The sequence below is a fragment of the Oncorhynchus nerka genome, linkage group LG10 (genome assembly GCF_034236695.1).
Source record: "Oncorhynchus nerka isolate Pitt River linkage group LG10, Oner_Uvic_2.0, whole genome shotgun sequence".
Taxonomy (NCBI): Eukaryota; Metazoa; Chordata; class Actinopteri; order Salmoniformes; family Salmonidae; genus Oncorhynchus; species Oncorhynchus nerka.
In genome coordinates, this window is record NC_088405.1 from 89,795,180 (window position 1) to 89,811,913 (window position 16,734).

Here is a 16,734-nt window from a genome sequence, read left to right on the forward strand (position 1 = left end):
CGGGAGATGACAAGTGCCTGGATTAGGACCTGCGCCGCTTCCTGTGTGAGGCAGGGTCGTACTCTGCGGATGTTGTAGAGCATGAACCTACAGGAACGGGCCACCGCCTTGATGTTAGTTGAGAACGACAGGGTGTTGTCCAGGATCACGCCAAGGTTCTTAGCGCTCTGGGGGAGGACACAGTGGAGTTGTCAACCGTGATGGCGAGATCATGGAACGGGCAGTCCTTCCCCGGGAGGAAGAGCAGCTCCGTCTTGCCGAGGTTCAGCTTGAGGTGGTGATCCGTCATCCACACTGATATGTCTGCCAGACATGCAGAGATGCGATTCGCCACCTGGTCATCAGAAGGGGAAAGGAGAAGATTAATTGTGTGTCGTCTGCATAGCAATGATAGGAGAGACCATGTGAGGTTATGACAGAGCCAAGTGACTTGGTGTATAGCGAGAATAGGAGAGGGCCTAGAACAGAGCCCTGGGGGACACCAGTGGTGAGAGCGCGTGGTGAGGAGACGGATTCTCGCCACGCCACCTGGTAGGAGCGACCTGTCAGGTAGGACGCAATCCAAGCGTGGGCCGCGCCGGAGATGCCCAACTCGGAGAGGGTGGAGAGGAGGATCTGATGGTTCACAGTATCGAATGCAGCCGATAGGTCTAGAAGGATGAGAGCAGAGGAGAGAGAGTTAGCTTTAGCAGTGCGGAGCGCCTCCGTGATACAGAGAAGAGCAGTCTCAGTTGAATGACTAGTCTTGAAACCTGACTGATTTGGATCAAGAAGGTCATTCTGAGAGAGATAGCGGGAGAGCTGGCCAAGGACGGCACGTTCAAGGGTTTTGGAGAGAAAAGAAAGAAGGGATACTGGTCTGTAGTTGTTGACATCGGAGGGATCGAGTGTAGGTTTTTTCAGAAGGGGTGCAACTCTCGCTCTCTTGAAGACGGAAGGGACGTAGCCAGCGGTCAGGGATGAGTTGATGAGCGAGGTGAGGTAAGGGAGAAGGTCTCCGGAAATGGTCTGGAGAAGAGAGGAGGGGGCAGGTTGTTGGGCAAGACGCGAGATTTCATCTGGAGAGAGAGGGGAGAAAGAGGTCAGAGCACAGGGTAGGACAGTGTGAGCAGAAACAGCGGTGTCGTTTGACTTAGCAAACGAGGATCGGATGTCGTCGACCTTCTTTTCAAAATGGTTAACGATGTCATCTGCAGAGAGGGAGGAGGGGGGGGGGATTCAGGAGGGAGGAGAAGGTGGCAAAGAGCTTCCTAGGGTTAGAGGCAGATGCTTGGAATTTAGAGTGGTAGAAAGTGGCTTTAGCAGCAGCGACAGAAGAGGAAAATGTAGAGAGGAGGGAGTGAAAGGATGCCAGGTCCGCAGGGAGGCGAGTTTCCCTCCATTTCCGCTCGGCTGCCCGGAGCCCTGTTCTATGATTCAGCCTCTAACATCAATGCTTATGCAATTCAATATTATGTCATATGTCTGGACTGGATTTTAACTATGCTTTGTAGTATGGAAGTCATTGGTCATGAATGTGCTTCAGTGTTAAATCATACAAATAAACTGATAGCCCAAATAAAACATACAAATTGTAAAAGGCGGCAAATAGTGGTTTTCAAAGGTTTTTATTTTGATATTAAAATCAACAATAGAATTGGACAATAGAATCATGGTTACAAGCAAAATTGGGTTGTGGCTAGATTGGAGTACAGCTACGGACCAAAAGTTGCATGTTCGAGTCGCATCGGGGTCAGCTGTAGCATTTTTGCTAACCCTTACCCTTTTCCTAACCTTAACCTGCTACATTATTCTCCTAACCTGCTACGTAAAGTCACTTCAGTCCATAGCTGTACTCCACCTAGCCACAAGTGTGGTACCAACTCCTGGCTGATACAATTCTGTGAGAAAAAGTATGATAAAAAAAAAAACTAAACTAAATGAAGGAGAGGCACAATTACACAAGCAGACACATTTTTCCAATCAATCATAACTGAACCCAACCTACATCACATCTGTACATTTACAAGGATCATTATCTGTTCTCCAACTAATTGTGCCTCCAAAAAAAATGGAAACAAAAATAAGAGAAAGAGATCGAACGACAAAAGTATAAACCCAGCACAACATTTAAACAACATAAATAGAACTGTCAAGATATTATTGAATTTGAACAGGCATACATGTGAACTACAAATATAAACATTTCTAATAGGATCAAGTCACTGTTAGTTTCAGCAGGATACAGATTTGTTTATGAGTATCACCTAAGAGATTTATTACAGAGCACTTAGCAATGAAATACAGCCTTCCTACTGTGACAAATATTTTTCACTTGGGGAGTACACACACAGTACTAACTACTTAAAGTTCCCATGCTACATTATCTATTGAAATACCATACAACATCAGAAGCATTACATCAAGGGCATGAATTGTGTAGTTTTAAGAATGGGTGAGATATCTTTAAAAAAAAATTGTCCTCATTGGGAGTTGTATGGATTTCCCAAAAAATAATTTGGCAAGTTTGGAAGGAAAATGTAAATCATTGCAGTGTGAATATGATGTGTTTATGGTGCTTTGAAAAAGAGGGTTATATCTGTTTTCTCAATGTCATTGGTAATCATTGAATTGGTCTGCATGTGTACTATGCAGGAACACATGTTCCAACACTTCAGTGAAGGGATGAGAGATCTCTGCCCAGCAGCCCTAGTGACCCTTACCGATATCTATGCCTTTTCCTGAGGCAAAAAATAATAATAATCTTATTAAAGCTACCAGCCAATCCACTTCAATTACATTTTTAAAAACACGGTCGTCAACCACCATTACTGAGGACAAGGCCTTACTGACACAGACACTGCAGTGGCTACAGCAGGTCTTAAAAAGAAGTCAGTCACTGTCCAAAGTTCACTGGGAACTGGTCAAGAGTTGCAACACCCCTCAGGCAGCGTTCCAACACAGCAACAGGGCCCGAGTTGCAGCTCTTGGGGAAGTTCAAGTACGTCTTTGAGATTCAGCACCATGGCTGGTGAACGGTGCCTCCGATCAGCTGTTTGCATTGTTTTGTTTTAAACTCACTCTCCAATTAGTGCCCCTTTCAATCTTAAGTTATGAAGAACTGTGTGGTGGCACTTTGGAGCAAACTGGTGAAATCAAGGAACCTGGATTTGTGCAGATGCCCACCACTTCACCAATCACCATTGTTTTAAGCGTTATACAGGCTTTGCCACGTTTAAAACACCGCCTGCCCCTGCGTAATTACTAGAGACATCCGAGATTTGTTTCCTGGAACTCCATGGTTAAACAGATCTATGTTGAACAATGCAAACCTCAACATGTGTCATTAAGAGTTACTGTTTCAAACCTTGTTTGTTCATTGAAGAAAGGCTGCTAAAGGCCATCTGCTTGTACATGTGACACTGCTCCGGGTAAAGTGAAACCCAGACGTTTGTGGAACAGTAGAAAATGAGGACCAAAGAGGCACAATTATCTTGATCATTTTTGAGGGGACACAATAGGTTGGTAAATTGACAGTTTTTGCAAAGCAGATCTACCGGTTCTATAGAAAACTCAACTAAATCAATCACCATTGGTGAATGCTCTGGGCTGATAAATGTAATTCAGCAAGAACATGTAGCTCGCTGCGGTATCATGAATATCTAAAATAATTTCTATAGGTAAACTAGAGGAAATATTTCAAATGAAATATAAAATAAATGGTATGGCAAGTAGGTAAGGTCTAAGTAGAAAAGGCAAAAAAATATTTAAAAAATTCAAACGTGTGCAACAATTGACTGATTTTGAGCACAAATACAAAATAAATAAAAAAAGGTTTACAGAAATAAGGACAACCATACAAACAAGTTCAAATTCCTCTGAATCATGATTGCAGCACAATTTGGATAGTCTCTCTCACCCAATGTTACACTGGACATCTGGAGTATGAACATATCCTTATATTGAATTGAATCCTTTGAAGGAAGACTACATTCCACTGATGAGAAAACTGTCTGAGGCAAAGCAGCATCAATTTTCATCTGTACATGAGATCCCTGTTAAAACACCAGACAGAGTAAAATGTCAGAATTCTTGGCATAGTGGGCAGAAAGATAGTAAATCTTGTATCCATACAAAACAGCAAGACTTTGAAGGGAGTAGATCACGTTTGGATTCAATTTTTTTTTTTTAAGGCACCTGGTTTATCAGGCATTGTATTAAAATTAATGTTTGACATTTTGTAAAACCAAGTGAGTTGTGGGTATGCTTTTGTTTGTACGATTTTGTTTTCGTAAAAACAGTGGGTAAGCAATGGAAAATAGTTTGATCTGAATATGTTCAACATCCAAAACCAAATCTCTCTATGCTTGTTAAGTTCAAATGCCACATGGACATAGTCCTTGACACCTACAAAATCCTTGAACTCAGGGTGAAGATGGACCCATTACTCAGTACATTTTGACCCAGTAACAAACCTATCAGATGAGTGAGATTTTCATGCACAATGGTCATTCCCTACGCATATTCTCTGCATTTAATTATCCAACAATATAATACATAAACGGTTATATTGCACTGAGCATATAACCTTTGAGTATGAGCAGTTCCACAAGCAATATAGGGTGTTGAGCAAGTTATAATACGAAAAGAATGCATTTGAAATGCTTCTGCAATGCTTAAAACCGGCAATCAGCAGTTGAAACAATAGCAAATCGTCCCCCACCACTGGTTCGGGAAAAAAACTGGGGGATGGGGATGTAATAATGGTAACACTAGAGCTACGCGATTAGTGATTTTTTGAGGTCAGTTCAGTTTGATTATTAACAAATAACGTTTTTTTTTTTTTAAATTTAAAGCTTTTTAATGGAAATTCCAAAGCCAAAAATTGTGAACATTCAATTGCTAAAAAAAATTAAAATATTCCATTGTCTCCATCTTGTCCACATTAGTCATTTTCTTTTGATGTCATACTAGACAGTACAGTATGGGAAGCACAGGGAACGTTGTCTGGCTGCTACTGCCTGAGCAGAGAATAGGACTTTAAACAATGAAAAATAATGTCATATGCACATCTGAAATGTTTGATTTCATCTCTCGGTCCAAGATGGAAAAAACAGGCGTAATGGATTATGGTCATTGTAGTTAATTACCACGTTCTTGTGCTGAACTAGGTTGAAAGTTTGCTTAATGAAAACTACAACTCCCTTCAGCCAAGTGTCCCACATAGTTCCTGACATGATTTCTCTCATGAATGATTTATCTCAAGAAAAACAACGAGTTGGGCCACCCCCCAAATAAAACAAACTACATGGAATTCAAGTAATTGAACTGATGTCGGTCAATTAGTTGTTTAATAACAAAAAAAATACAAAAACGTAGGTTAATCGCTAAGCACCAGTAGGCACTCTCAAATTCAAAGAGCTATGGATGCAAGGACTGACCATGCATTATATAAAAATGTTTTTAGGCTATACAGTGTTTGTTTACATTTATTTTGTTTACAAAAATTGGAGTAAAAAAAAAGCTTATATTTTGGCTTCCGATGGGTTACGACAGTTGAACTTACTTCACGAGGCATTTTTGCAAGCTATATTCCTTAAGAAACAATGGATATGTATCATTAATTTATAAAGGTAGCAACTGCTGAGTGCTCGCCCCTTTAAGCATTGAAGCAATTATATATGCAATATACAGCCCATGAAATATCAACTATACAAGTGTTCATACTTTAAGTTCTCAATTTCTATAGATACTATGGGTGTATGGGAAAAGGTGTATATATATATATATATATATATATATAAATAAATAAATAAAATGGCAGAATGCAGGTCCTTTGAATGACAGTTTAAAGCAAAAAACAAAGCATTCAACTGGTTAGATAAGATGGAAAGGAACATACTCATCTAGCAGTTATTAGACAGGTCTTTCTCTGTTACACACACACACACACACACACACACACGTGTGGCTCCTCCATTGTCAGAGGAAATAGCTCCACTCATTCCCCACCTGCCTATCACCACTAGGAACACCTCCATAGGGTTATGGAGACAGGATAATGACTTTATACAATGAAAATGCTCTGCTCAGACACGAGACAGCTGAAAACTAAAGCAACACGCTGTCTTACTCAAAAACAAGTAAGACATGCATAGTGCACAATTTAAGAACATTGTCATCACATACACTACAAACAACTACATACAAAGCAAGCCAAAATCATATCAGGAATTGAAAGAAAAGAGGACAAACACACTTGCTGCCTCCTCTCTAGTCTCTACTGTAGCCATTTGGGAGAATTGGAATAAATTGAGATCAGTCTCTTTCTCATTGTGATCCAGCGGTTTGTTAATGCTACCATTAGACATCTATCCACAAGGTCTAAGACTATAGCATAAGGTTAACTCAAATGTGATCAAAGCGTTAATCATTTGTTAAAAAGTATAAAAAGGTCTGTTAAGCATAGGCATATGTAATGTATAATGAACTATCATCTTTTTAATACAATATAATCCATTAATAACCAACCCATACATGAGCAGCAGCACAGTAAAACAGAAGTTGGATCAAAACTAGAAATATAATTTATTTCCCTTTTTGAATAATACAAAAAAAAAAAAAAAAAGTTTGTACGTTTAAATTTCTTAGAGTATAAAGAAAAACTAATCTAGGTAAAATATTTATACTTACAAATCCATTGGCCTTTGTCTATTCTTATCCTGTAGAGAGCATCGCACCATTTTGTTTTACATTGAATCTCCATTAAACGCACACATAGTTATTGAACTGCAGAAATAAAAATCGCAACGTTAATTGGAATACATAAATATATTTTCCTTTGATTTACTATTCTATTACATATATTTCTATTAGAAGAATGGTAGTTACCCTGATTCGCTGCAGAAGAGACCATAATGGATTCAATTATCAGACGAGACTAGCACATAATTACACAATCTATTATCTGTTTATATGTTTGATGTCAATAGAGCAGAAGGAATAGTTACTGGCTTTGAATGTCAACCACTTCTTTGACTGTTAAAATGCCACAGAGTCTCCTGGTTAGAATGTAAAGTTGCACAGCTTGCGCCCATCATGTTAAATGTGAAAACCTGCGTGGACACACACCCGATGCTGGAATCAGCCTCACAACACTATGTTCCACTAGCTTCTTACACAACATTAATTCCCCTAGCTCAACCTCACTTGCCATCAGTGATCCCAATGGAGAGGCCATCGTTGATTTGAGCATATCACCAGGTTGAAGGTCTTGATTGTAGACAGTACAATATTGGCCAAGATCGGTTGCCACAGCAAACCACTTTGCAATTGAACCCACTATTGGCCATCTTAATTAAGTGAATGGATGGGTGTTTGAGAAGGCAAAAAGTATCCCGGATTAAATCTCCACTGCAAATTACTTGCCATACAGTACAGTGATATAGTTTTCCTTCTGAGGTACTCACAAAAGGATGTGGGCTGTTGTGAGTACCTCAGTCTCCCCCTCCCCATTAAGTACAAGTTACAAGTACAAATTACTTTTAAAATGATAACAATATAACTCTCTGGCAAATGCCCAGAAGAAGTGTGTCTACACTGTACATCAACCTGAAGAAAAACCCAAAGCAGAATTTGTTTTTCCATAGGAAATCTCTACTGAAGGCAAATGAATTCATGACGTTAGAGTCATTCAGAACATAGGGGCATTGTAATCAAAGGTTGATTGCCCTCTTAAGACCTCCCCAACACACTGTCCTGGTCAGGTTACAGAAGTCAAGTACTCGCTGCAGCATTCAAACAAGGTCGGTTTAGCAGCAAATGGAAGGAAAAATGCTTTTCTTCATACTTGTTTTTTGTTGTTGTTTTTTGTTGAACAAAGTGCTTTCTTTTTCATACATGTAATATAGAATATACTATACAAATATAATATTTAGAAGATAAATCCATTTACAAAATGAAACACTACAAAAACAAACCATGGACGGTATATAGAGAATATTTACCACACTAACAAAGTAAGTAGAATAAGATCTCTTATCAAACATATCATTCTAGTTTCAGAGAGTGTATCTTTTCCTTTTTTAATTCAATCAAAAATAGTTGGAGTATGGCATGCAGTGCGGAAACCTGCTTTGCAGAACAATAACATTGTTTCTCTACAGCAAACAAAAGGCATGTTCAGATATCTTCAGTACTGAAATAAGAAAATGTTCACTACATTTTCAATTAAAACATGCCCTTTCTCAGAATAAGGACAGTGTTACGTTCCCGCAGAGAGGGTTTTCAGCTGTGCCGGTTTGATTGAATTCAGCCTTAAGTCTCCTTGTTCTCTTGAAATTAGCAAACCTAGTCTTTCAAATGGACAACATTGACCAGTTACAGCAGCAAAGACAGACGCTAGACCTCTAAAAGCTGCTCACCTCATTTCGTCTGGGCTGAGATTGTAATACAGGTTAAGACTACAATTGCAAGTATACAATTGAGACTTATCATCCATTCGTTTTCTATCAATCTTCCCCGTGACTCAGCGCAACAGAGGAGCTGTGTGTCAAGAACTGAGGCGGAGGGCACAAAGAAACCAGAATGATATCCATGATATTCAATCCCTTACTTTCAGAACAACCCCTAAAAAACTAGAGCCTCTTCACAAAGATCACAAAAAACAGGAGGAACCCCTCCCAGAGTCACCATCCAGAAACCCTAACCTATCTCATGCAGTCTCCATCCAGAACACCCACCCTATCTCACGCAGTCTCCATCCAGAAACCCCACCCTATCTCATGCAGAGTCTCCATCCAGAAACCCCACCCTATCTCATGCAGAGTCTCCATCCAGAAACCCCACCCTATCTCATGCAGAGTCTCCATCCAGAAACCCCACCCTATCTCATGCAGAGTCTCCATCCAGAAACCCCACCCTATCTCATGCAGAGTCTCCATCCAGAAACCCCACCCTATCTCATGCAGTCTCCATCCAGAAACCCCACCCTATCTCATGCAGAGTCTCCATCCAGAAACCCCACCCTATCTCATGCAGAGTCTCCATCCAGAAACCCCACCCTATCTCATGCAGAGTCTCCATCCAGAAACCCCACCCTATCTCATGCAGAGTCTCCATCCAGAAACCCCACCCTATCTCATGCAGAGTCACCATCCAGAAATGTATTTCTCTGAACATCTCTAAAATGACATACATGCGCACCAACAGAAAAAGGCAAATAGTACAAAAATGTTTTTGTTTTTTCATTCCATTTTTTTTTCTTCCAAAGTTTCTCTGAATGTGAGGATAGGCCTTAGAAATGTGTCATGCTTACTAACGTATCAATTTGAAAAAGTGGCAATTCACAATAGATAGACATATGTGTATGCATGAATGGACATTACTATAAATACGCAACACTTAATATGACATATGTGTATTCGTCTCACCTACATAAATTATAGAAGTGATATACCTTTTGGTTATTTGTGACGTTTTGACAAACAGTCAAAATAAAAATTGTATGTTCTCCCTCTCTTTTCTACTTCGTGCCCAAAGCACAATAGAAGTGGAAGTATTATATGTAACTTCTGGAATCTATCAAATGTTTTTAAAGCAACTAATCTACTTGAGAAGCCAACTGACAGGAGCCGTTTAGAAAAAGTTAATGAATGCTTCTTTCAGTACGTAATTGGACCCAAGCCAATTTCACAGTTCAATGAAAATACCTGACCCTACCACATTTCCTACATTCAATACGGTGTCAGGTAAGCTGTGCAAAACCTTACTTTATCTGGCTAGTCGCCGTTTTCGTTGCATGTGTCTTTGGTACAAAAAGCAATCAAAATATAGTGTGCAAATATTTTTTAAATTCTATACGAATATCCTTTTTTAACCCTCCCATTCCCATCCCCTGCCCCAAAGTCCAAGTACCGATAACCAAAGTACATTTTTGTCAGAGCCATCTTATAATACAATGCACAGACTCTGTGGCATATATCTACATGGTCCATGTTCATATGTACATTCAGAATAGCTTGAAAGAGCAGAAATACATAACAAACCTCTTTACCTTTCCTGCACCATGTTCTGCTCTCCCTCAGTGTAAAATGGTCCACTATCCTTCAACCACTTGTGTAATCATCTCACTTTAAATACAAGGCACAATGAACAGTACTGTTATTAAATACAAATATGAACACACCAAACTAAGGAACTTCAAACTATTAGCCCTCTCATCCCTACTTTGCAAGAAGCCAATGGCGCTTTCATTTGAAGACGCTTCAACCAAAGGGTATATAGATCGAGGAAATGGTTGTTATAATCACGTCATCTAGCTTATAGTCAGATGACTAAGAATTTTCCCATGCAACGGATGGGTATATAGTGGCCTTCTGCTCAAGTCTATTTGAAATATCTTCTCAACTGCAAAAACACAGGATAATGTAATTGAAAAATCAGGCCAAATCGCAAAACAACATTTCACTGCATTCCTGTGTACCCCCCCCCCCCAACTTCTACTAATTTTTAGCGCATTCTGTCAAAGTAGACTTTCTTAATGTTAGTAGTAATTCAGGTGCTTGTGTGTTTTTGTTGCCTTATAATGTGGTTGGCAGGTTGAGAGTATTGGGTAACATCATCTCCCCCTATGTGAATGCCACGGTGCTAGAATGGGAAAGCAGACAACGGGTGTGAAGCGTTCCCTATACCTCCACAACAGTAGACACTATGGAATACCCAGTGGCTGTTTTAAGTTGGGGTTTTTTCATCTGAGAAGCGCAGTTCAGTAAAGGTGACAAGGACATGGGATTGACAAGTTACTATTTACGTTTCAATAGCAAATATCTCGTGCCATCCCGTCGTCTCGCTCTAATTATAACGGCATCCTGTGTTGCCTTTCCCACCCAGGTACGCAGGAATGAAACGGGTCGTTTGAACGCTACAGGAAATGGCTACAGCTAGAACTGATAATCTTTTTTTCTTCCAATATAAACATTTCGGGAGGTATTTTTCATATATTGGCTTTGAATTCGCAAACACTGCAGCCCTAAAGACACTAGCCACGTGCACTAGCCATGTGTACAAATGGCGAGTAACAGACTACTAGTGCAGAGATAGATACTAAGTTTCATTTCAGCGCATGCTCACAGTGTGAAGACATACATACATTTGGAGAGTGGTATGTATGTCTTCCCACAGGGCATGGTGATGCGATTCCTGGATGGAATGGTCATGCAGAGGGTGAGCCGTTACAGTGTGGGACAAGAATGGCGCGGATGGCTTTGAGTATGCCATCACCAGACCTCTACATGGTCCATCTACACTCTAGACGTGGGTACACGCAGCCCGACCAGTCCTCCAGTGGGATCCCCCTTGCCAGTGTTCTCTAGGATCTGGTTAACAAAGTCAGACGTCTGCCCGGCAACTGGTGAATTCACTGTAGAAAAAAAAAAAAAAAAAAAAAAAGGGACACGTTTTTTTTAAACAACAGCCATTGTTTAAACTGTGTTTGGGCTCAAAACGATATTTCTGTTGCTACTTACGAAAAATACATCGTCATCTTACCAAGGGTCTCTTGGATGAGTTTGTCCAGAGTTTCAGCCATGCTAGTTCCCTTGTCGTCGCAGATATCCTGCACTCTGTTCACTATTTCTTCCTTTATGGTGTTGATGACAAACAGAAGCCGATCTGGAACAAACAATAAAACAAGGGCAATGTAATTGTTATTTTTTTTTAGAGAGAAAGAGATTGTAAATAGCGTTATTGCCAAACACAAAACATAATAAACTTCCTTCCCTAAACCACACATTATACAGAAGGACAATTGACAGTCTACCAATTTCACAATGTAGTAAATGGAAATCAAGAGGGAAATTGACTATGGGAAAAGTGTATTATTCAACATAACTGATCAACATACCGTATTCTGTGCCCAGACCCCACAGCTTGACTTTGTTGGCCTCATACTGAGCTTTCTTCTTCAGTCGACAGGCCCTGAACAGAGAGACAAACAGCTTGTGTAAAGGTATACATATAACAAGACCACCCCTTATGTAGTGTCATTAGTAGTAGTAGTGTCATTAGTAGTAGTAGTGACATTAGTAGTAGTAGTGACATTAGTAGTAGTAGTAGCAGTGACATTAGTAGTAATAGTAGCAGTGACATTAGTAGTAATAGTAGCAGTGACATTAGTAGTAATAGTAGCAGTGAAATTAGTAGTAATAGTAGTAGTGACATTAGTAGTAATAGTAGTAGTGACATTAGTAGTAATAGTAGTAGTGACATTAGTAGTAATAGTAGCAGTAACATTAGTAGTAATAGTAGTAGTGACATTAGTAGTAGTAGTGACATTAGTAGTAATAGTAGTAGTGACAGTAGTAATAGTAGCAGTGACATTAGTAGTAATAGTAGCAGTGAAATTAGTAGTAATAGTAGTAGTGACATTAGTAGTAATAGTAGCAGTGACATTAGTAGTAATAGTAGCAGTGACATTAGTAGTAATAGTAGCAGTGACATTAGTAGTAATAGTAGCAGTGACATTAGTAGTAATAGTAGCAGTGACATTAGTAGTAATAGTAGCAGTGACATTAGTAGTAATAGTAGCAGTGACATTAGTAGTAATAGTAGCAGTGACATTAGTAGTAATAGTAGCAGTGAAATTAGTAGTAATAGTAGTAGTGACATTAGTAGTAGTAGTGACATTAGTAGTAATAGTAGTAGTGACATTAGTAGTAATAGTAGCAGTGACATTAGTAGTAATAGTAGTAGTGACATTAGTAGTAGTAGTGACATTAGTAGTAATAGTAGTAGTGACATTAGTAGTAATAGTAGCAGTAGTAGTGACAGTAGTAATAGTAGTAGTGACATTAGTAGTGACAGTAGTAATAGTAGTAGTGACAGTAGTAATAGTAGTAGTGACATTAGTAGTAATAGTAGCAGTGACATTAGTAGTAATAGTAGCAGTGACATTAGTAGTAATAGTAGCAGTGACATTAGTAGTAATAGTAGTAGTGACATTAGTAGTAATAGTAGCAGTGACATTAGTAGTAATAGTAGCAGTGACATTAGTAGTAATAGATACAGTGACATTAGTAGTAATAGTAGCAGTAGTAGTGACAGTAGTAATAGTAGTAGTGACATTAGTAGTAATAGTAGTAGTGACATTAGTAGTAATAGTAGCAGTGACATTAGTAGTAATAGTAGCAGTGACATTAGTAGTAATAGTATCAGTAGTAGTGACAGTAGTAATAGTAGTAGTGACATTAGTAGTAATAGTAGTAGTGACATTAGTAGTAATAGTAGTAGTGACATTAGTAGTAATAGTAGCAGTAGTAGTGACAGTAGTAATAGTAGTAGTGACATTAGTAGTAGTAGTGACATTAGTAGTAATAGTAGCAGTGACATTAGTAGTAATAGTAGTAGTGACATTAGTAGTAAACAGCAGCAGTAGCAGTGACATTAGTAGTAATAGTAGTAGTGACATTAGTAGTAATAGTAGCAGTGACATTAGTAGTAATAGTAGCAGTAGCAGTGACATTAGTAGTAATAGTAGCAGTGACATTAGTAGTAATAGTAGTAGTGACATTAGTAGTAATAGTAGTAGTGATATTAGTAGTAATAGTAGCAGTGACATTAGTAGTAATAGTAGCAGTGACATTAGTAGTAATAGTAGCAGTGACATTAGTAGTAATAGTAGCAGTAGTAGTGACATTAGTAGTAATAGTAGCAGTGACATTAGTAGTAATAGTAGTAGTGACATTAGTAGTAGTAGTGACATTAGTAGTAATAGTAGCAGTGACATTAGTAGTAATAGTAGTAGTGACATTAGTAGTAATAGTAGCAGTGATATTAGTAGTAATAGTAGCAGTAGCAGTGACATTAGTAGTAATAGTAGCAGTGACAGTAGTAATAGTAGTAGTGACATTAGTAGTAATAGTAGCAGTGATATTAGTAGTAATAGTAGCAGTGACATTAGTAGTAATAGTAGTAGTGACATTAGTAGTAATAGTAGCAGTAGTAGTGACATTAGTAGTAATAGTAGCAGTGACATTAGTAGTAATAGTAGTAGTGACATTAGTAGTAATAGTAGTAGTGACATTAGTAGTAATAGTAGCAGTGATATTAGTAGTAATAGTAGCAGTGACATTAGTAGTAATAGTAGCAGTGACATTAGTAGTAATAGTAGCAGTGACATTAGTAGTAATAGTAGTAGTGACATTAGTAGTAATAGTAGTAGTGACATTAGTAGTAATAGTAGCAGTAGTAGTGACATTAGTAGTAATAGTAGTAGTGACATTAGTAGTAATAGTAGTAGTGACATTAGTAGTAATAGTAGTAGTGACATTAGTAGTAATAGTAGCAGTAGTAGTGACAGTAGTAATAGTAGTAGTGACATTAGTAGTAGTAGTGACATTAGTAGTAATAGTAGCAGTGACATTAGTAGTAATAGTAGTAGTGACATTAGTAGTAATAGTAGCAGTAGCAGTGACATTAGTAGTAATAGTAGTAGTGACATTAGTAGTAATAGTAGCAGTGACATTAGTAGTAATAGTAGCAGTAGCAGTGACATTAGTAGTAATAGTAGCAGTGACATTAGTAGTAATAGTAGTAGTGACATTAGTAGTAATAGTAGTAGTGATATTAGTAGTAATAGTAGCAGTGACATTAGTAGTAATAGTAGCAGTGACATTAGTAGTAATAGTAGCAGTGACATTAGTAGTAATAGTAGCAGTAGTAGTGACATTAGTAGTAATAGTAGCAGTGACATTAGTAGTAATAGTAGTAGTGACATTAGTAGTAGTAGTGACATTAGTAGTAATAGTAGCAGTGACATTAGTAGTAATAGTAGTAGTGACATTAGTAGTAATAGTAGCAGTGATATTAGTAGTAATAGTAGCAGTAGCAGTGACATTAGTAGTAATAGTAGCAGTGACAGTAGTAATAGTAGTAGTGACATTAGTAGTAATAGTAGCAGTGATATTAGTAGTAATAGTAGCAGTGACATTAGTAGTAATAGTAGTAGTGACATTAGTAGTAATAGTAGCAGTAGTAGTGACATTAGTAGTAATAGTAGCAGTGACATTAGTAGTAATAGTAGTAGTGACATTAGTAGTAATAGTAGTAGTGACATTAGTAGTAATAGTAGCAGTGATATTAGTAGTAATAGTAGCAGTGACATTAGTAGTAATAGTAGCAGTGACATTAGTAGTAATAGTAGCAGTGACATTAGTAGTAATAGTAGTAGTGACATTAGTAGTAATAGTAGCAGTAGTAGTGACATTAGTAGTAATAGTAGTAGTGACATTAGTAGTAATAGTAGCAGTGACATTAGTAGTAATAGTAGCAGTAGTAGTGACATTAGTAGTAATAGTAGCAGTGACATTAGTAGTAATAGTAGCAGTGACATTAGTAGTAATAGTAGCAGTGACATTAGTAGTAATAGTAGCAGTGACATTAGTAGTAATAGTAGTAGTGACATTAGTAGTAATAGTAGCAGTGATATTAGTAGTAATAGTAGCAGTGACATTAGTAGTAATAGTAGCAGTGACATTAGTAGTAATAGTAGCAGTGACATTAGTAGTAATAGTAGCAGTGACATTAGTAGTAATAGTAGTAGTGACATTAGTAGTAATAGTAGCAGTAGTAGTGACATTAGTAGTAATAGTAGTAGTGACATTAGTAGTAATAGTAGCAGTGACATTAGTAGTAATAGTAGCAGTAGTAGTGACATTAGTAGTAATAGTAGCAGTGACATTAGTAGTAATAGTAGCAGTAGTAGTTACATTAGTAGTAATAGTAGTAGTGACATTAGTAGTAATAGTAGTAGTGACATTAGTAGTAATAGTAGTAGTGACATTAGTAGTAATAGTAGCAGTGACATTAGTAGTAATAGCAGTAGTGACATTAGTAGTAATAGTAGCAGTGACATTAGTAGTAATAGTAGCAGTATTAGTAGTAGTGATAGTACTAGCAGTGTTAGCATTAGCAGTTATAGTACTAGCACTGTTAGCATTAGCAGTGATAGTACTAGCAGCGATAGCACTAGTCGCAGCAGCAATAGTAGTACGAATAGTAGTAGTGATAGCAATAGTAGTAGTGATAGCAATACTAGTAGTACTAGTAGTGATAGCAGTACTAATACTAGTAGTGATAGCAGTACTAGTAATACTAGTAGTGATAGCAGTACTAATACTAGTAGTGATAGCAGTACTAGTAATACTAGTAGTGATAGCAGTGCTAGTAGTAGTAGTGATAGCAGTGCTAGTAGTAGTAGTGATAGCAGTGCTAGTAGTAGTAGTGATAGCAGTGCTAGTAGTAGTAGTGATAGCAGTGCTAGTAGTAGTAGTGATAGCAGTGCTAGTAGTAGTAGTGATAGCAATGCTAGTAGTGATAGCAGTGCTAGTAGTAGTAGTGCTAGTAGTAGTAGTGCTAGTAGTAGTAGTGATAGTAGTAGTAGTAGCAGCAGCAGCAGCAGCATGTATCAAAGTTAACTGTAACAAAGCAGAAAGAGAAGGTTCTGGAGAACAAGAGTTGAACAGGGTTTCAAGGTGAGTATCCACTACCTGGATGCCAGTTTGTTCTTCTCCTTGCGGGAGCGTGGGCGGGCTGTGAGGGGCAGCTCGCTGACCGGGGTCAGATCACTGATCACTTTGTTGAGCTTACGCAGCTCGTTCCCGATCTGCAGCAGCTTGCGAGGGTTAGGGGTCAAGTCCTCCACATCTGTCCGCCGAGACTTCTTCAGAGTGTACTTCCCTGTTCACACAGCCAATCACC

General features: G+C 38.4%; 1 protein-coding gene across 4 annotated transcripts in view; it reads right to left on the bottom strand.

Moving 5' to 3' along the window:
- Positions 1–1,591: 1,591 nt before the first annotated feature.
- LOC115120076 (CREB3 regulatory factor-like) overlaps positions 1,592–16,734 on the bottom strand; it is a 34,379-nt gene continuing 19,236 nt past the window's right edge. For all 4 annotated transcript variants that reach the window (XM_065023908.1, XM_065023907.1, XM_029648965.2 and 1 more), the window contains exons 6-9: positions 16,524–16,713; positions 11,882–11,955; positions 11,527–11,649; positions 1,592–11,398 (exon numbers count right to left, since the gene is read on the bottom strand). In XM_065023908.1, the coding sequence (XP_064879980.1) occupies positions 11,280–11,398; positions 11,527–11,649; positions 11,882–11,955; positions 16,524–16,713 (506 nt within the window). In that variant the 3' untranslated portion in view covers positions 1,592–11,279. The remainder of the gene's footprint in view (positions 11,399–11,526; positions 11,650–11,881; positions 11,956–16,523; positions 16,714–16,734) is intronic.